Source organism: Clupea harengus, chromosome 11 (genome assembly GCF_900700415.2).
Source record: "Clupea harengus chromosome 11, Ch_v2.0.2, whole genome shotgun sequence".
NCBI lineage: Eukaryota > Metazoa > Chordata > Actinopteri > Clupeiformes > Clupeidae > Clupea > Clupea harengus.
In genome coordinates, this window is record NC_045162.1 from 3,010,944 (window position 1) to 3,031,991 (window position 21,048).

General features: G+C 42.4%; 2 protein-coding genes across 2 annotated transcripts; one reads left to right on the plus strand and one right to left on the minus strand.

Annotated features, from left to right (window-relative positions):
• Window positions 1–12,147: 12,147 nt before the first annotated feature.
• LOC105910609 (trypsin-2-like) lies at window positions 12,148–14,962 on the minus strand. Its single transcript, XM_012839332.3, has 5 exons — window positions 14,869–14,962; window positions 14,166–14,319; window positions 13,498–13,757; window positions 12,783–12,919; window positions 12,148–12,373 (listed from the first exon to the last, which is right to left on the minus strand). The coding sequence occupies exons 1-5, from the start codon at window positions 14,954–14,956 to the stop codon at window positions 12,224–12,226; spliced, it is 789 nt and encodes a 262-aa protein (XP_012694786.3). The 5' UTR covers window positions 14,957–14,962; the 3' UTR covers window positions 12,148–12,223.
• A 1,947-nt stretch (window positions 14,963–16,909) lies between these two features.
• On the plus strand, window positions 16,910–20,647 carry LOC105910639 (trypsin-like). Its single transcript, XM_012839362.3, has 6 exons — window positions 16,910–17,065; window positions 17,510–17,666; window positions 18,015–18,113; window positions 18,380–18,540; window positions 19,638–19,777; window positions 20,316–20,647. The coding sequence occupies exons 1-6, from the start codon at window positions 17,026–17,028 to the stop codon at window positions 20,466–20,468; spliced, it is 750 nt and encodes a 249-aa protein (XP_012694816.1). The 5' UTR covers window positions 16,910–17,025; the 3' UTR covers window positions 20,469–20,647.
• The last annotated feature ends 401 nt before the right edge of the window (window positions 20,648–21,048 follow it).

A 21,048-nucleotide genomic window follows, 5' to 3' on the forward strand; every position in this document is an offset into this window, starting at 1 on the left:
ACAATGCTACCTACCACTCTTATACCACACTGGAGGTCATGTTTTACGTCTTCAAAAACAGATTTTGAACCTACTTTTGTTATGTATTTTGCTGAACATGTTCAAATATGGCAAAGAAGATACATTCCCCTCACCAAGTTCTTGGCATCTAATTTACTTTCACCTGTTTTGTATAATTTTTCAAAATGTTCTGTCCATTTTCTACCATCAACTAATGGGATGACTTTTTCTTTTTTCTTTTTTGTTCTATCGAAGTTATTCCAGTGGCCCCAGAATGTGTTACACAGTTGCTTAACAAAGTGGATTTGACACCTTTCTCATCTCTTAGTGTGTGTGTGTGTTTGTGTGTGTTTTGATAACTGTGGGGTTGTATGATATACGGTATGGGGGTATATTTCAACACACATAATGATGTTTTAACCTCGCTAACATATTTAACAAAGAGTTTGGTTACTTTGGCTTACTCCATTGTTTTCCACAATAGGGGGCTATCAGATAAATCTCACACCCCTGCCATCCCAAGACTATGCTCCACACCTAATCTTGTTGTTACACCCAGGATGCTGCGCTCTTCTAGTGAGCGTCGTTTGGCACTGCCGTCTGTGCAAGTACGGCAGTCCAGACTATTCTCATTTGTAGTTCCACGTTGGTGGAATGAACTACCCAGCACTACCAGAGCAGGGGCGTCCCTCTCTACCTTTAAGAAGCTTTTGAAGACCCAACTCTTCAGAGAGCACTTCCCGTCCTAACTGGCACTTCGACTAGTGCGTAACCTGCAATTACAGCAGTTACATTTCTGCACTTCTTTTTCTTTTTTATTTCATTTTGTTATATTTCTTATGTAAAGTAGTATTTATTGTTACACCAGGTTCTATTGCTCGTAGCTTGACTATTCTCTCCCTTGTACGTCGCTTTGGACAAAAGCGTCTGCTAAATGACTAAATGTAATGTAATGTAATCTCTCCACCGACTGTCTCTGTAAATCGTCACCTAGTGACATAGTGTGACAGAAAATATATCAAAAATGACAAGGGGTCATACATCAAGCAAATACATCCATCATATATGACCCATGTATAACCCCTAATCAATCAATTTTGACATAAAGCAACTGTTATAAACTACTGACGTAGTAGATGCCTACCTTCTCAGTAGATGCTAGTGCAGTGTCTTGCTGCAAAGAATTATGAAATTCTACACCTAGGTGACTGTTTCCATGACAATTACTTCTTTTAAAACCAATGTCCACTGACAGTATATCTGTCTGGTTAATAGTGTGTCCATTGTAGGGCAGCAGTAGACAAGTATGTGTTAATAGTGTGTCCTTTGTAGGGCAGCAGTAGACAAGTATGTGTTAATAGTGTGTCCTTTGTAGGGCAGCAGTAGACAAGTATGTGTTAATAGTGTGTCCTTTGTAGGGCAGCAGTAGACAAGTATGTGTTAATAGTGTGTCCTTTGTAGGGCAGCAGTAGACAAGTATGTGTTAATAGTGTGTCCTTTGTAGGGCAGCAGTAGACAAGTTTCTCGTTTGTTCCACCTCCTTTACTCCTCAGATCAAGTTGGTCTGTACAGAGCTCCCGGAAACAGCAACAGGAATTTCAGCAATGAGTGTGATTCGGAGAACTGAAACTGCGATAGCACAAAGCACAGAGATTTAGAAGACACTACAGAAGACACAAAGAACATGTTCATTCTTGTACAACTGGTGAAATTGTACTATTCCCAGGATCCACAAAAAAGCCGTAGGAAAAGATGTTGTTGATTGTGTTCAAATTGTGACAGGGTTTGAGATTTCTGTCAACCTTCAGAGGTAAGGACAAAATGGCAGTCATTATGATTGATTGATGTGCAGTTTACATAGCAGATTTTGAATGTATATTCATTTTGTTCCATAAAGGAGGGATGGTGGATTTTATATTTATATATGATATATGTACATGCTCTTTGACAAGAGGCTTTATATTTCTCAAAACAAATAGTAAACTTATAGCAGTAAAATTGAGGCATTGATTCTTGCTGTTATTGAGATGCTCCACAAAATGTATTTATCATTTTATTTCAGTAGTAACACCATGGCAAATCAACATATCAGGTGTCTTTCCTCTATGGACAGCCTTCAGGCTGATGAAGACTGGTGTACTGTGGCACATCCTTATACTGCAAACATCTATGCCGCCAAATGTCATGATGATGAAGAGGGTCAGTACTGTGAGGAGGGCATCTGGGAAGAGGAGGACCCCTATGTTGCTGAAGTCCTCTACGAGGAAGACCATATCTCACAGAACATCTGGGAAGAAGATGCTGTGAGAGATGATGACACCAATGAATACGACTATGGTTACAAAGAGCCTTTGTTTATTGATCTTTCTCTTCAAGACACATTCAGACAAGGAATGATAAATGAAGATGCGTCCTCTGCTTGGAGTGAAGAAGAGACCGCTAATGGCCCCAAAGAATATGAGCAATCCAAAATGTCACCAAGAGACAAGGTGAGCACCACAATTAAAGAGAGAGTTGAATGCCTGGATCATGTGACACTCAACATAGCTGTAACTGGAAATACAGGAGCAGGAAAGTCCACCTTTGTGAACGCCATACGGGGACTGGGTAACGATGATGAAGGGGCAGCTGATACTGGAGTGACGGAGACCACAAGGACGCCCACGGCATACCCGCATCCCACAATGCCCAATGTCACCGTTTGGGATCTGCCAGGTATCGGTACTCCTAAGTTCAACGCCAAGACGTATCTGTCTGACATGCACTTTGAGCGCTTTGACTTCTTCATCATCCTCACCTCAGAGAGGTTCAAAGAGAATGACATAAACCTGGCCAAAGCAATCAGGAAGAAGAAAAAACTGTTTTATTTCATTCGTTCAAAGATTGACAATGACATCAATGCAGAAAGCAAAAGAAAAGGCTTCAATGAGGAACAGATGTTATGTAAGATCAGAGAGGACTGTAGGAAAAACCTGAAATGTGTGGGAAATCCAAAAGTTTTCTTGATGTCTTCCTTTATTTTGCAAGATTACGATTTCACCAGGTTGATTGACACACTGAGGCGAGATCTCCCAGAAAAAAAGAAGCACGCCCTCGTTCAGTCTATTCCCGTCTACTCCAAGGATGCTTTGGCAAGGAAGAGGAAGCATTTTCAGAAGATGATATGGCTTCAAGCCTTTGGCTCCGGTGCAGGTGCAATACTGCCCATTCCTGGCCTGACCCTGGCCGTTGACTACGGCATCGTCACGTCATTCTTCAACAAAGTGTTTCGGTCACTTGGCTTGGATGAAAACTCGCTACAGCGCCTTGCATCCCGAGTAAACGTGGAGCAGAAGGATCTGAAAAACAAATTGCGGTCACGGTTTAAAGATGGAGTCACAGATAAAGTTTTGATGTCCTTTCTGAACACCCCTTCCATGGCCTCTCTGATGACGCTTAAAGCTGCGCTGTCTGCTGTTGTGGTGGCTGGTTCACTGCCTGCTGGGATCATCTCTGTCTGTATGATGCATTACCTACTGAACAAAGGACTGAAGGAAATGGTTGGAGACGCAGAAGCACTGCTGGTGGCAGCAAGACTTGATCAACTGTAAAAAATAAATACAAAATAAATAAACACTGTAGATGTTGTCATCTGACTGACTGTGGTGGGACTGACTGGTGATCTGTCTGGCCATGTTTACATTGCAAATAGCTTGTGACAAAAAAAAACATGTTTTTTATTCTTAATGATCCTGTCCTAATAAAGTTAAATTTTTTTTCCAAATGTTTGCCTGTTTAGTCTTTTCACCGGTGTACCTGTTAAATTGATAAATGTCAAATTTAAACAATAAGAAAACATTCAGTTAAATGGGACAGTGTGTATCATTTAATGAAGGCCTCGATAAACATGGTCTATTGCATGGTTAAGATCTCAGACAACATGGTGAAATGATCATTTTGCTTTTGCAGTCACCGGCTGCTGTAGTGTCACAACACGGCTTACATGTGCATGACACAGCACCATAAAATACGCACCAACAGCAACGTGCATCATCAACGTGCACATTCAACGTGCACATTCAACGTGCATCATCAACGTGCATCATCAACGTGCACATTCAACGTGCATCATCAACGTGCATCATCAACGTGCACATTCAACGTGCACATTCAACGTGCATCATCAACGTGCACATTCAACGTGCACATTCAACGTGCACATTCAACGTGCATCATCAACGTGCATCTTCAACGTGCATCATCAACGTGTATCTTCAACGTGCATCATCAACGTGCATCATCAACGTGCATCATCAACGTGCATCTTCAACGTGCATCTTCAACGTGCACATTCAACGTGCATCATCAACGTGCATCTTCAACGTGCATCATCAACGTGTATCTTCAACGTGCATCATCAACGTGCATCATCAACGTGCATCATCAACGTGCATCTTCAACGTGCATCATCAACATGCATCTTCAACGTGCATCATCAACGTGCATCATCAACGTGCATCTTCAACGTGCATCATCAACGTGCATCATCAACGTGCATCATGTGCACACTTGAGTTTTCTTCCCCTCCCATTCTGATTAGTAGCATTTGCATGACAGGCCTGAGGCAGCAGCATTGATTGACAGCTAGTTTAATTTGGTCTATAACAGCCTTACTGGATGAAAGTTTTTTTAGAAAAGCTTAACATGTGAGTGCCATCACTACATTTGTAATGTGCACCATTACAGTCTCTACATCATGTGTATATCATGCATGTTATTACTTATTGATGGATGAACCCTGTTTTGTAGCTTCTATATAAGTAATACAAATTAGTAGACAAAATGGTGACCATAACACAGATGAAGCATATGTGATATGTAACTTCCCACATACCTGAGTGATCCTTGACCAAACTCAAGTAAAATATCTTTTGATACCACTCTCACTGAGTACTGACATAATGACTCATAGTCTCATCACGTCAAATGTGACAGGTGACATGCAACATAGATAGTTAATGTTCTAAATCATGACTTGTTTATTATTGTGTGTTTTACTAGAGAGTTTTGAGTTCATGATGACTTGTACAATGTTCTTGTGTTTCTGAGAAAAGCATGTTAACTTTGGTGCTCAGCAGCAAGCCATCAGGAGGTGAGGGACAGAGGGGAGGAATGTTGCACGACAAGAACACAGCTTTACAGTTCCAGGAAGAATATCATCAGAAATTCCCTCCAAACTTTGAACCCCTTCCAGGAAAGAATACCTCAGTAATTGTTGACGTGTGTTTGTCTCGAACGGTGAACATAAGAATGTCACACTGAGTCAAAGCCAATCTTCTTGGAATAGTTTTGATTGGCAGAAAACAACCTGGGTATTGGAAAATAAAAACGAGGGGTTTACCTGTAATTGCTCAGCGGTTTGCACCTAGATGTGCTGATTGTCTAAGTATGTGTACTTTGGCCAAATATTATCTACTGAACAAAGGACTGAAGGAAATGGTTGGAGACGCAGAAGCATTGCTGGTAGCAACAACTCAATTAATAACACAAATAAATAAACATGTGTACTTTGGCAAAAAATCACCTGCACCAAGATGTGTTTATTATTATTATTATTAGTCAGACTGAGGTAGAGTCGTTGTTGTTTTTTTTGTCATAAACAGGAGGCATGGCCTAAATTCCTGGCCACACCCAAGGTTTAAGCCACATTGTGAAAGTATCTACCGGTAATGACACTTTCAGGTAGTTCTTCATGCCAAGGCTTCTGCACGCAATACGCAATACTAAGGTGAGTGCATTTTTCTATTCAGACACTTCCTGCAAAAAATCTTGGGATAATGTTCTCTGTTGTGTGGATCAAGCAGAAAAACTGAAAAGGTACAAACCGCATCTTTGGGAGAAAGAACAGTGTGCTGTGCTGGGTTTTATTTGTCTCCTCTAATTCAGTATGATGGCAGATTTATAGTCCAGGCGACAAGAGTTGCTCAACAAAAAACGATGTAAAAGTGACAAAATCGTCTGCTAAAGCGGCACAGACCATGTCACCTGCATGTAACATTTTGAAAGAGTGCAGAGATAGAAAAAAATTGTCGCTTACGCTGATAGGATGGCGAGAAATTTGATGTATGTTTTTTGCCGTCTTGAAATGGCCAAGCCTGGGAAATGTATTTTTTTTACTTTTAAATACTAACTACTATAGTTTATTTTCATACATGTCGTGGTTGCTGCTATTTGCTTTTTATTTTGATTCTTATACAACTTGAGTATTTTGTATATTATATCACATGTACATCCCTGACACTACCCAAAATGATGCTTTTAAATGTTTTACACATAGTGCACAGCACACCCTAGTGTTCACATGCAGTAATACTCAAAACACACAACAACAATTACTGCTACTGGTGACTCAACTACACATTGGTGAAGAACTGTTAATTGAACCAAAATAATACTTGTTTCATACACAATAACGAGGCCACAGGCATGAATTGAGCTCTATCTCTACATCATTCATTGATCTAAATGAAGCTATTGGTTTAAATATGCAGTATTATTACTGATAAGAACTTGCAAACAAATAGCCTTAGTGTACTAAGTGTCATTTGCTGCATCAAAGTTGAAGAAAATAATAGAGCAGATTTTCCCTTCAGTGTTCCTGGAGGTTTCCTGGTAATGGACAAATGTAAAAAACAATAATAACTATCCTACAGCTTGTCTAACTGAGCTATAAGATTCAGTTATAAAACACCTTGATTACATTTAACAACCTTTTCACGTTAGTCAGTTGTATCGTTGACTTGTATTAGTCAATACCGGAGCACAGGCTCTACACTGACACAACTGCCATCATCTGATGAGACGCTTTATCTTTTTTACAGCGGGTTCTGTGGTTATTGTGATTTATATGCCTAATGGCATCATATAATCATTTTAGTCTACAGCTAAATTAAACATTTCTTTTTTTATTCCTAATTTTTGTTTGTTGTTTTATTTGTCTTGCCCAGCATAACCATGACAGAGACAAATATTGTAATGGATGAGAATTGTGACCTCTTCGTCCCCTTGGACCGTCGCACAAACTCAACGGATCCTGAGCCGAAATTCTTAGGCGCTAGGAGTGAGGAGTGTGTTGACGAGCCACCGCGAGAATCTGAACACACAGTGGGAAAGGATACAGATGAAAGCACTGGTTTACAAAGTGCATCTGAAAATGAAACACCATTCAATACAGCAACTGTGACAGAAAAAATTCTTGAGCTTCTTTCAAATTCAAAAGATGCTAATGCTAAGAAGGGCCAGAGCAAATCAACACAAGGAGAAACTACAGCCATCGCGCTATCCAATCAGAGGAGAGCTGAAGATGAACACCAACATTGTTCCCAAGAAAAGAGTCAAGAGTCTACCTACCTGGAAGTTGCTGCTGTTGCTGAGCCAAGCATTCCCAACATCTGCTCAAAAGAGGGCACGGAAGTAAAGGATGAAAATGAAAGTAATGATAATGTTTCTGATGTAAGATCATCAGACAGCCAGGATTCAGGAACCATCAGCACCAAGCAAAATAATAAACTCTCCATGGCAACAGAAGAGACATGCAAACCAAAGACACTCACTAAATCCAGCTCAGGGGAAATGAAAACTGCTTACCTAACTCTTCTTGATGACACCCAAGGTCAATCTCAAGGTCAATCTCAACCAATGTCAAGCGCAACTAAAATAGAGATAAAGGGGCAATCTCTCACTGAGGAGAATGTGTTCAATACACCAAACAGCTCTCAGAACAAATCTACAATGATTCCCCAAATGACAACTAGTATTGATTATGCCCAAGCAGGACATGGTGCAGATCATAGTACAGTGGGCCAACCTGAATCAGCTGAAACCGCACATGAAGATAATCTCCCTCAAACCAATTTGCAGCTCTCTACCAAGAAGGACCTGTTGTTTCCTTTGAGACACATGCAAGAGGGTCAAGACTGTAAACTGATGGAAAGACTGTCCCACACTCAAGTAGAGGACTTAATGGCCAGCGATAAAGGGGAACATAAGCCTCAAGAGAATGCTAAAGAACACATAGATGAAAGACCTACACAAAAGAATGCTAAAGAACGCATAGATGAAAGATCTACACAAAAGTCGAAGCAACCGACCACTACAAAACCTCAGACAAAGAAGGACGAGAATAAGGCAGGGATTGTTGCCCCCTATCCAATGCCTCGTATGGAACGCAACATAGAGAACAAGACACCAGTAAAACATGAGGATGTCTCTTCACTGTCCATAGAAACAAACAATAAGATGCCTGCCTCAGCAGAACAACGGAATGAAAAGACAGTGGAAAATAGCAACGAGTCCGTTAAAAACACCACTACTGCAACTGTCAGTGAAGAACCAAAAAAGCACAGCAATGCAGAGACATCCACCGAAACTGCACCTCAACACAGCAAACACAACCTAGCGTTAGAACTCAACCTAGCGTTAGAACTCAATTACCACAAAAACAACCTAGCGTTAGATGCAGATGGTAAGGTGACACAGACAGAGATGAATTCAGCTGGAACATTTACCGCAAACATTTCACCAGTAAAGGAGCAAAATGCCAAACCAGTGGGGCCAACCTGTTCAGAGCCTCTGAATTTTCAAGACCACTTATATGAGGAGGCTGACCAAGTCAGCCTGCTGGAGGAGCCCATCTTGAGGCAGCGGTTGCAGCGTCTGGACCACATCTCTCTGAACATTGGAGTGACGGGTACGACTGGAGCAGGGAAATCTACCTTCATCAATGCAATCAGGGGGATTGATAATGGCGATGAGAAAGCAGCCCCAACCGGAGCGACTGAGACCACCATGAATGTTTTTCCATACCCCCATCCTTCCATGCCAAATGTGACATTTTGGGACCTACCAGGGACAGGAAGTCCAAGGTTTAAGGCAAAGAAATACCTGAAGGAGGTCAAGTTTGACTTCTATGACTTTTTCATCATCATTTCTTCTGAGAGATTCAAAGAGAACGACATGCTGCTGGCCAAAGAGATACTGAAGATGAAGAAGACGTTCTACTTCCTGCGCTCAAAAATAGACAACGATGTTCACTCTGAACAGTGCAAAAAGAACTTCAATGAAGAAAAACTGCTCCACCGTGTCCGAGAAGATTGCACAAACCATCTAAAGAGCATGGTCAAACCCACAGTGTTCTTGGTGTCCTCCTTTGACTTAAATAAATATGATTTCCAATGGTTGGTGGACACTCTGTGGAAGGATCTTCCAGAGCACAAGAGAGATGCTCTGACATTGTCCTTGCCCATCTATTCCACAGAGGTGCTGGAGACCAAAATCAAAGCTTTCGAGAAAATAGCCCTCTCTGCAGCCAAGGCAGCATCCGCAATCTCAGTTGCACCGGTTCCCGGTCTGGCGATGGCCTGTGATGCAGGAATCTTGCTTGCCTTCTTCAGAAAGTGCTACTACGCTTTTGGCATGGATGACAAGTCTCTGGATAAGCTCTCGGAGAGAGTGAACAACCACTCGCTCAAGGCCGTGAGGGACTCCAGACCCTTCGTCATGGCAATACGGCAGAGTGAGCTGAGTGGCAGGGAGCTCTCTGCGTTGGCGAGCAAGAGGGCGGCTCTTGAGTTTGCCTACAGCCTCGTGCCCATCTGGGGCAGCAAGAGGGCAGCTAACATATCCCATTCTGCCACCCTGGGCCTCCTGAGCGAGGGACTGAAGGAGCTGGCAGACACGGCCAGAGAAGTGCTGAGGGTCGCCAAAATTGATCACATCAAGTGATGAGGGTAGACATGGAGGTGTGTATGTGTTTGTATGCGTTACAGAGACAGCTGTCAAGGAAGCCAACAGCCCTGGAGCCATACAGATGAACCGGTTTTCTTTATAGAATTATCCATTGCTATCATGGACAACACCTGCTTTGGTACCTGCTGAGACAGAAATATAATAATAGCATAATGACAAGAAAACAAACGCTGAACTTCCATTTAGCATCACAGCCGTGGGGATATCCTTTACCAACGCCACGCTCAATCATGTCCTATCAATCATGCTTAATTACATATCTCAGTAATCTAATTGTATCTTATATAAAGGAAAACACTTTCAGTAAGTAAATTAAAGTATTTTTCTTTTAGCTTGCATCTTTTCAACATCGTAAGGTTTTTTTTACTTTATACATAGCTTACATGAGTACCTCCTCCTTTTCTTTCATTTCTTTGCCTCTTATCTTTCCAGTCTGTCAGTCTTTGCACACCTCTCTCTTCTCTTCCTCTCTTCCTTCCCTCTTCCTTGTCTGTCTCTACCACTGTAACGGTGCGGCTGCCCGTTACCGCGACGGTAATGCATTCCGGGGCTCAAACAAATACACAAGACAGTGCGGGATACGGACACAGGGTTTATTTTCCCACAAACAACAAACCCATCATAGTAAGCCACGATCACGACAGCGATGGGGACATACAACCACCAAAACAAACCAGGACCTTTGAACTTTGGGCACGGAGCGTCATACGTGAACAGGTCAAGTGCGTGTGATGAGAGGGGTGGTTGTAGCGGGTGTGATAATTTAGAGTACTATGTAGTAATAGAATAGAATTGTCTGTGGGTAAACCCTGCTGTATGAGTCTATGGAAATGTAAGTTTTGATATTTAGTCGGAATATAGATATGTAACAATTGATTTACGAAGTGTGCAATGGTTCAGGCCGGTGATATAAAGTGCCGGCGCAGAACAGGTGACGGGAGCGATGTGTCAGAGGGGAACAACTTCCCACCCCTGTTTGACAAGGAAGGTAAATTGTTTAGTTTGGAGTGCGACTAGGTGTGAAGTTTACTCACGATTTTGGAGAGTTACTTTTGCAGTTTAGAGCTGAATTGGTTAGGGACATTTTTTTAGTGAGAAATATTGTTTGGAGTTTTTGCTTCTTTTTTTTTCTTTTCTCCATTCTGGCGTGTTTGCCTGCTGCAACTGGACATTAAACCTTTGCAATTGTCTAAGAAACGTCTGAGACACTGCCTCCATTTCTTTTTACCTCGCCACAAGGCCGGCCATCCTACAACCACATGTCGATTGGCTAGAATAGTGTTTGGCTCAGTCCGAGCCACCTTGTTTGCCTTTTACAGAGTCAGGAGTGTGTACAAACGATAAGGTTTGTGCACACACAGAATGGAAATGCCAAGGTTCAGCATGTAGAGAAATAAAAAAATAACTATATAACATTGTGTTTCTGGTTCACTTGTCCTGTTAAAGTATTCATCTAGATGGAAATGAATAGCCCGTAGACAGAGTTAGTTTACTCTTTGCTTGGGTAATTCAAATGAAAATCTAGATATCTTAACTGATTATGCAAGGGAGAATTAACTTCCATGTCAATATCTTTGTAGTTAAAATGAAAATCTACAGATATGAACTGGTTGTGCCATTACATTTATGTGGTTGGAGTTGTGGGGTAAAGGCTAAGGTTTATGAATGCACTACATACGAACATTATTATATTTATTTTAACTTAAATGTGTAAACTTTTAACTCCACCATTTCTTGTGAGAATATTAATTAACGTTCACGTGATAGAAAGGAGAAGTTTACTTAACCAGTGTTGGAACATGCAATCGAAATCTCATTAATGATCAACATTGATAAAAGAAATAATATTTACATGGTAAAACATTTGTTGTGTGTGTACTGTTGAATATATGTATATTTAATGTTGAACATTAGTTAAGCATTAGAATGTTCAATAATGATGAATTAATTGTTTTGCATTAGTAGAATATTTATACATGCATTGTTGAACATTTGTATGCTACAGGTTGAGGAAGTCATTCAAATGTAATGAATTATTCTGAGAATATGTACCGGTAGTTATGTTCATGAAACGAGCTCTATATATAATCTGTTAAACATCTTCAGACAAAGACAATAGTAACTAATAAACTGTTGAAAAACCTGAGCTGAAAAACCAATGAAATACTCTCCTGCAAGTGGCAGGAAAAAAATGTGTTTCTTCTTCTTTAAAGAAATATATAAAAATAAATAAATTTGCTCCAGAAACATATTTTGATGGACTGTGTATCAGGCGGACTTTAAAATGTTAGAAATACCACAAAAATAAACACATTTCAAAGAGCCATTTGAGAGCATATACTTGAATGTCCACAAAACAACCCTGTTTTTAAATGTTTATTCTTTTGTTTATTTGGTAAATCAGCCCACAGCCCTTAATAGCTGGCCCTTAATGTGTCTAATAGCTGGAGAGGATCTCATGAATCCAGGGCAACAGGGAACAGACTTTAGTGTATACGCCAGGGTAGTTGGGTTGGGCACAGCCGTAACCCCAAGACACGATGCCCTGCAGTGCTCCATTACAGACCAAGGGACCACCAGAATCGCCCTGAGAGGGAGAGGAAGAGAGAGCGAGAGAAAGAGAGAGAGAGAGAGAGAAAGAGAGAGGATGAAAGAGGAAGAGAGAGAGAGGATGAAAGAGGAAGAGAGAGAGAGAGAGAGAGAGCGAGAGAGGATGAGAAAAGAGAAATGTGTGAGATTGGGCCTGTGTGTGAAAGTCACAGCCGCAGGAAAAGTAAACGTTCGGCCATGCTAACTAGTAAACATTTACTGAATATTAGAAATACATTATTTTGGTGAGTTTTTAAAAACTAATTCTCAGATACAATTAATGAAGAAACCCCTATATTATTGGCACAACATGGACTCTAAAATGTCAATATCTGCTATCTCCCTTGTGAAGGGACCTCTCAAGCATTTATGTATGGCTGCATTTGGAATGGTAAGCAACCTCCCACCTGGCAGGAATCTTTTCCTCCCTCCAGGTAACCAGCGCACACCATTTGCTCCGTGATCTGGCCAGGGTAGGAGTTCTGGCAGTCCTGGTCAGACAGGATAGGCACTTCCACACACTGGAGGTGGAAAGGGTTGAACACTGTGGGACAGGGAGAGGGAAGAGAACAGAGGGGAGAGAGGGAAGCAGAGGGGAGAGGGAAGAGAGCAGAGGGGAGAGAGGGAAACAGAGGGGAGAGAGGGAAGCAGAGGGGAGAGAGGGGAGCAGAAGAAAGAGAATGTGCCACATAAAATCAATCAAATCTACAGTTTAAGTAAAGTAAAGTTTGAACTAACAGCATGAGGATCAGGGGCAGGCATTGGACATTTGCTGTACAGTAAGAGTCAGCAGGAGGTCGGGTAAATGTATGAAACTCTGATCTGTAAACTGTCACAGAATGTAGGTTTGTGACGCCGTATTAAGGATAGTCTAAAGATTGCTATTGCATTATAAATCTGGTTAAAGTTGACCTGAGCCATTCAGCTCCTCTGGCCTTCTGCTGGAGCTCAGAGAAGGAGTCCTTGTGTAATACTGTCTTTTGCTCTCAAAAAATGTATGTAAAAAAGGACACATTTTAATAATAGTGACTTTCCCAAGCACCGAAATGAAACTGAAACGCCAAGACAAATGTTTGGGAAAAGGTCTTCCCTGCCACCACTCCTCTGCACCCTGGCACGGACCTGAGTCGGTGTAGATGTTTCCCCAGCCGGACACCACACACATATCTCCAGCGCTGGGGCACGCAGTGGGCAGGGAGATGGGCTGGACGAACTCGTTGACGGTGACTGGGTGAGCCAGCTTCATCAGCATGATGTCGTGGTCCAGCGTCTGGTAGTCGTAGCTCTGGTGCCAGTAGATGGCATCCACAGCCATGTACTGTTCTGTGCCCTCATACTCCCAAATATGGTGGTCACCCAGGATGGCAATCTGGGTAAAGGGACTGGAGATGGGTGCATGATCAACAGATTAGAAAGTTACAGAAATCGGAAAACAGCATTGAAGATAGAAAGATGCATAATAAAATCGAATCATCCAATCTAATTATGTACAATCTAAAGCATTCTTCCCCAGATGCATGCATACTCTACATACATCTATGTGTACATAATATACATTCAAACTCAAAGACAGACAGACAGACAGGCATGAGGTATGTCAAAGAGAAAGTTATAATGAAGCAGAATTATTTAATATTATTTAAGAATTTCTGTATAGTCATGGTTAAGGTATTTGGAAGACGCTTTTGTCCAAAGCGAAGAAGCGAATACGGTTTGAAAATCAAATGATGAAGTAATAATGAAGGGTGGTTGAGAGCCTTTCAAAGTTTCCTCAAAGCTGCAGTACTCACTTGATCCAACAGTGGGCAGCAGAGATGACCCACTGGTCATTGATGAGGGAGCCGCCACAGTAGTGGTAGCCGATGTTGAGCGAGACCTGCCAGGGCTGGGAGTGAGCTGCGCATTGATACCCTCCAACAATCTTATCATCCAGTGGGGCTGCAACTGAGGGAAATGCGTCAACACAAGAAATATTTTAATGAAGTACTGTAGGAAGGGAATATGTAAGAGACTGTGACATATATATATATATATATATATACGTATATACAATATATCGCAACAGATGGGTTGTGTGTATGGTACCATCAAGACTAAAAGTAACTTTCCTAATCTCTGTTTTGAGACTACATACAGAATAAAGAAAGGGATATAGGGATATAAACATATATGATGTAGCATGCTCTTAGGTGCAGAAATAGAGACATATGGAGACATGTAAAAACAAACAGATGCCAAACAAGATAAAGTATAAAAGTAAGGACAGAGAGCTGATTGGATATTAAAAGGAAGGACAGAGAGCTGATTGGATATTAAAAGGATGGACAGAGAGCTGATTGGATATTAAAAGGTGGTTAGAAACTAAGTCAATCCATCATACATGCACAGCTGTATTGTGACATCATACATGCACAGCTGTATTGTGACATCATACATGCACAGCTGTATTGTGACATCATACATGCACAGCTGTATTGTGACAAAACCACTGACCTGCAGCGCCCAGGAGAGCGAATGCAACAACACAGATGATCATCATTCTGCTGGCTCTAATCTTCAACCGACTGGACACCAGACTCATAGACCAGGTGCTTTTATAGGTGTGTTTATCTCTCCTTCCCAATCCACCGACCTATTTCCTGCCCCCCCCCCCCCCATTTGTCCCCAAACCACCCAGGTCTTCCACCAAGGCTCTGCACACCCTGTGGTTAGTTGTTGAAAAGGTCCAAAATAACATTGAGATCCCTTAACCTTGCCTTCATCGCTCCACTTCTTCAATTCCAAAAGATTAGATGAGTGGGAGCTCTGCAGCAGGTGGTGAAGTCTCAACCTTGTCAGGACAAATTGAGTTTTGGCATTGGATCTTTTCACAAAGAACATCCTTGAGGCTAGTGATTTGATAACACTTCGTGGGTAAACTGAATACAATTTAAATTTAAAAGATGCTAATGTAAAAATAAAATGTTTTGCCATTTAAAAAGTGTTAGGCTACATTACAGCAGTGGCACAGCATTTCGGGTTATTTTTACAAAAAAATATATTTTTAGGTTGTTTCATGTTGAATGAATATCGAATACTTCGGTAGAAGAAAGGCAAATACCTACAATCTAAAACTAACAGTCTATCATTTCACTGATCCAACACTACAGGTGGTCATTTCACTCTGTGTTTGGCTCTGTTTCAAGGGCAAAATGAAGTTCACTGGCCAATGCCACTGTCTCCCGGTCGTGCCGCTTTGCTCTATTCTACAGCAGATGGGGAGCACGTTCAGCCACAGACTGATCCCTCCTCGGCACACCACAAAGCGCCTTGGCCAGTCCTTTGTGCCAGTAGCCATCAGACTCCACAACCAACACAACCGAACATAGGTTTTATGTAATGTACGCCAGCGGAGTTGTGCTATGTTGTCTCTTTATTTTATCTATTTATTTTATTCTTATTCAAATTTGTGTTAATTTGTTTTTGATGTTATGTATATAGATACTTGATTCCTATTCCTACTACCTTGCTGCTATGACAACTGAATTTCCCTCACGGGATTAATAAAAGTTTATCTTATCTTATCTTATCTTATCTTATTCAACATCCGCAAAATCAGGCCGTACCTAACCAAGTATGCCACCCAGCTGCTGGTACAAACCTTGGTGATTTCCCGGCTTGACTACTGCAACGCCCTCCTAACGGGCCTGCCGGCATGCGTGGTGAAGCCACAACAAATGATCCAGAACGCAGCAGCGCGTCTGGTGTTCAACCAACCGAAGAGGGCACACGTCATCCCGCTACTCATTGAGCTCCACTGGCTGCCTGTAGCTGCTCGCATTATGTTCAAGTCACTTATGCTTGCCTACAGAGTGATTGCTGGTTCTGCTCCCACCTACTTAAATGCTCTTGTAAGGGCAAATGTTACCCCCAGGATGCTGCACTCGTCTAATGAGCGTCGTTTAGATCTGCCGTCTGTGCAAGTACAGCAATCTAGACTATTCTCATTCGTAGTTCCACGTTGGTGGAACGAGCTGACTAGCACTACCAGAGCAGGGGCGTCCCTCTCTACCTTTAAGAAGCTCTTGAAGACCCAACTCTTCAGAGAGCACCTCCCTTCCTAACTTGCACTTCTACTACTACTTAACTTACACTTATAGCAGTTACATTCCTGCACTTTTTTTCTATTTCTTATCTAAAATAGTATTTATTTTTACACTAGGTCTCTATTGCTCATAGCTTGATTGTTCTCTCCCTTGTACGTGGCTTTGGATAAAAGCATCTACTAAATGACTAAATGTAAATGTTAATGTAATGCAGAGGTCCTCAGGACACCACATCACATGCAAAGACGATAACAGTAATCTGTTTTTATTAGGCCATTTATTTTCTAATGCTAGTAAGATAAGATAAATAATCAAATGAGCTAAATTGATTGTATGTTCTTTCGTGGGAAATTCTTCCAATATGGTGCATGTTACAATGTTCCCTACACTGTCCACCACACAGAGATACATGCACAAAAACACATATTCGGTAGATACTGGGATTAAGCATTAACTACAGCGGTGGGTAAACAGGTTTGTCTGTGTGAGTGAGGGAGGGTAGAGAGGCTTTATAAATGAGCTGAGGTGTGACCTGTTGTCTTCGCCACTGAAGTCACTGGAAACCATGAGACTGCTTGTTCTGCTGGTGCTGGTTGGTGCTGCTGGTAAACTAACAACATTATCATACTGACTCCATAGAGCAAACACACAACATTATTATCATCAACATTATTATCATATTGACTCCATAGAACAAACACACAACATTATTACTGACTCCATAGAACAAACAGACAACATTATTATCATACTGACTCCATAGAACAAACACAGTTTGAATGGGACTGCAGAATTTACAGTGTAGTTAGGCTATATCATTTTCAGATAAATAATCTTAAATATGTATGTATTTGTATGCACTTTCTGGTGTGTGTGGGCGTAAATCAAGTCCAAAAGATTATGTGAGCCTTTTTATTTAGCTCAATGGCATTCAAAATAAGTTTCATACTGTGATTTTCATAAAAAATGATTTTATTCCTATGTTAAGAGTTCTGTAGACCACCATTGATGGTACACTGATGCTGTCACTCTGTCACTCTTCTTTGCAGTGGCAGTGCCCAGGGAGGATGGCAGGATCATTGGGGGGTCTGACTGCACCCCAAACTCCAAGCCGTGGATGGCGTCCCTGAATTACGGATACCACTTCTGTGGAGCGGTGCTCATCAACGAGCAGTGGGTGCTCTCTGTGGCCCACTGTTGGTTCAAGTAAGTACTGCATGAAACCGATCAATACCTTCCAGACTCATGATTTCAGTATGAAGAAAAATATCAACAGAGGAGTATCACTAAAGTTTATGTTTTATATAATTTCGGCAAATCTGTTTAGATTTGCCTAAATTATATAAAATATAAACAATATGCATATATTAATGTGTAACACGTATTGATTTAATATGTGTTACATAATTCTGATGACACAGATCTGAATTCATCCCAAAATTCATTTTAAACCCTCAGAAGATTCCTATCTTAGCTTAGCTTGAGCTTGTGTTCCTCTTATTTGATCGTCGTGGTGATTTCCTTCTGGTCCATCACTCTTGACTTTCCCCTCAGCCCCTATGCCATGCAGATCATCCTGGGAGAGCATAACGCACGGGTGTTTGAGGGCACAGAGCAGCTCTTGAAGACTGAGAACATCGTCTGGCATCCCAGGCATGTGGTCAATGTTTCTCTGTCATATTTAGCATTTAGCATGTTGCCATCCAACAGATTCTTTACCTCATGTGGCGTGCTTTACACTATAGGCCCAGGAAGCTACATTGTCGCTTGCGATGTCAACTGCTTTCACAGTCACGAGTTCTCTTAAAGATCAGTGAAACTGGAGATTAATACACATCTACCACCTCTCACATGTTAGACGTTTACTTAGGTGTTAGCAACTGTCTCTCAGAATCCTACATGTCTTGTGTGCCCTCCAGCTATGACTACCAAACCCTGGACTATGACATCATGCTGATCAAGCTGTTCCATCCAGTGAAGCTGACGGGCGCGGTGAAGCCCATCCCTCTGCCCTCTGGCTGTCCTTACGGGGGCATGCCGTGCACTGTGGCCGGCTGGGGCAAGACCAGCCCAGATGGCGGTGAGTGAGACGGGCAGAGAGAGAGACAGGCAGAAAGAGAGACAGGCAGAGAGAGACACAGGCAGAGAGAGAGACAGGCAGAGAGAGAGAGACGGGCGAGAGGTGAGACAGGCAGAGAGAGAGACAGGCAGAGAGAGAGAGACGGGCGGTGAATGAGAGAGAGACAGGCAGAGAGAGAGACAGGCAGAGAGATAGAGACGGGCAGAGAGAGAGACAGGCAGAGAGAGAGAGACGGGCGGTTAGTGAGACAGGCAGAGAGAGAGAGACAGGCAGAGAGAGAGACAGGCAGGGAGAGAGAGGCAGAGAGAGACACAGGCAGAGAGAGAGACGGGCGGTTAGTGAGACAGGCAGAGAGAGAGAGACAGGCAGAGAGAGAGACAGGCAGAGAGAGAGAGAGACGGGCAGAGAGAGAGACAGGCAGAGAGAGAGAGGCAGAGAGAGACACAGGCAGAGAGAGAGACAGGCAGAGAGAGAGAGACGGGCGGTTAGTGAGACAGGCAGAGAGAGAGAGACAGGCAGAGAGAGAGACAGGCAGAGAGAGAGAGAGAGACGGGCAGAGAGAGAGACAGGCAGAGAGATAGAGACAGGCAGAGAGATAGAGACGGGGAGACAATGATCTTTAGGGCACAGAAGTAGAGATTCTGCTGCGCAGCTGGTAGCACAAGGTGCAAGCTACACCATGGTCATAGTACGTATAACACACGGATGATAAGAATACATTTTCTGTGTTGCATTTTGTATTGAATGAAAAATGAAACAATGTAGTTTGTAGAGGCAGTTGTTTTCAATCGGTTGTCAGTAAGAAATTCTTGGCTGGGGCCCATTTCAGCAGAAGGTTTTAGGAAATGTGAGGAAACTGGTTGTCCACTTTGTAAAGTTAACAAATATTAACTATTAATATTCATATTCATATTCATAATGAGCTTTTATTATAATTTACTATACCTTGCACATTCAGTGTAATACTGCTTCACTCCTGGAGGGGGCAGAAGACTTCGAGACATATTTTCACTTCATATCCCCCAAACAGTATCTCTTTCATTGGCCAGAGGCATCCTCAAACAATGTGTATGTGTATAATCTGCCCCACTGTGCAGACTACATTACCAGCGATACCCTTCAGTGTCTGGATGTGCCCATCGTTGACAGTGTGGAGTGTGAGAACTCCTACCCTGGCATGATCAGCCCGAGAATGGTGTGTGCTGGCTTCATGGACGGAGGCAAAGACGCATGCAATGTGAGTACTCAGCAGTGTGACGGGCATGTGTGTGTGTGTGTGTGTGTGTGTGTACCTTCATGGACGGAGGCAAAGATGCATGCAATGTGAGTACTCAGCAGTGTGACGGGCGTGTGTGTGTGTGTGTACCTTCATGGACGGAGGCAAAGACGCATGCAATGTGAGTACTCAGCAGTGTGACGGGCCTGGTGTTCTCCTAATGACTTTTCTTGCCCTTCTGAGGGGTTTTGTTGTTGGGACTATCGTAGTTGATATCTCATACTGACATTTACATTTAGTCATTTAGCAGATGCTTTTATCCAAAGCGACTTACATATGTGCGACTTACAATGTATACAGATTTTACATTTACACTGATGGCACACTGCACATCAGGAGCAATTAGGGGTTCAGTGTCTCATCGACGCTTCGACAGGGAATCGAACTAGCAACCTTCTGATTACTAAACAACTTCTTTACCTCCTGTACCACTGTCGCCACTGTTTTCACCACTGGTTGACCTCTGTCTACTCTCCCCCTGTCTCTCACACTGTTTCAGGGTGACTCTGGCAGTCCTCTTGTATGTCTTGGAGAAGTGCACGGGCTGGTGTCCTGGGGACAAGGCTGTGCCCAGCCTGGCTACCCTGGGGTCTATGTCAAGGTCTGCGAGTTCCTGTCCTGGATCAAGGAGACCATGGCGGCCAACCCATGAGACATTTCCACCTCTCCGTCATCTCTTCCCTCTGTCCTCCACCTGAAACCCCATCACCTGCTCCATGCTCACCTCCCTTGGTCCTTGTGCTTGCTTCTCTTGAGTTTGAAGTGTAGCCAGACTGAAACGGGTTATGGTTGTAAGCATCAACATGGAAAAAAATAAACACTATACAAGTACCACATGTGTATGCAAACTTTTTCCAACACTTTTAAATGCTTTTTGATAAAAAAAACTAAATGCAACACTTCAGTATATGCCCTGCATCGCTATTAATCTACGCACCCACAGAAGACACTGGAAAAGTATGAGGGCACTGAAGTGTTAGAATCTGTCTAGTGTCTCACCACAACCAGAGGGAGAACTGACCCTGTGACCTCTACAGCCTTCATTCCTCACATCATAGAGAATCACCGGTGTGGTGCTGTTGGCTACACCAACCACCTAGCTCTCTCGCACTACAGTATCTCTGTCCCAGAGTTCAAAGAGACACAAAGGGACACTGCCTAACACTACTGATTTAAAAGCTTTAAGGGTAACCTGAGAAGTCTTTTTGTCAACAGCATGCAGGGGGGAACAG

Bases quoted from the DNA above. Each gene is read 5' to 3' on its own strand.
- LOC105910609 (XM_012839332.3), bottom strand. From the start codon at position 14,956: ATGAGTCTGGTGTCCAGTCGGTTGAAGATTAGAGCCAGCAGAATGATG. The intron at 14,320-14,868 runs GTCAGTGGTTTT...CATTTCCCTCAG, and splicing joins CGCTCTCCTGGGCGCTGCAG to TTGCAGCCCCACTGGATGAT. The intron at 12,920-13,497 runs GTCCGTGCCAGG...CCTGTCCCACAG, and splicing joins AAACATCTACACCGACTCAG to TGTTCAACCCTTTCCACCTC.
- LOC105910639 (XM_012839362.3), top strand. From the start codon at position 17,026: ATGAGACTGCTTGTTCTGCTGGTGCTGGTTGGTGCTGCTG. The intron at 17,066-17,509 runs GTAAACTAACAA...TCTTCTTTGCAG, and splicing joins GGTGCTGGTTGGTGCTGCTG to TGGCAGTGCCCAGGGAGGAT. The intron at 19,778-20,315 runs GTGAGTACTCAG...ACACTGTTTCAG, and splicing joins GAGGCAAAGACGCATGCAAT to GGTGACTCTGGCAGTCCTCT.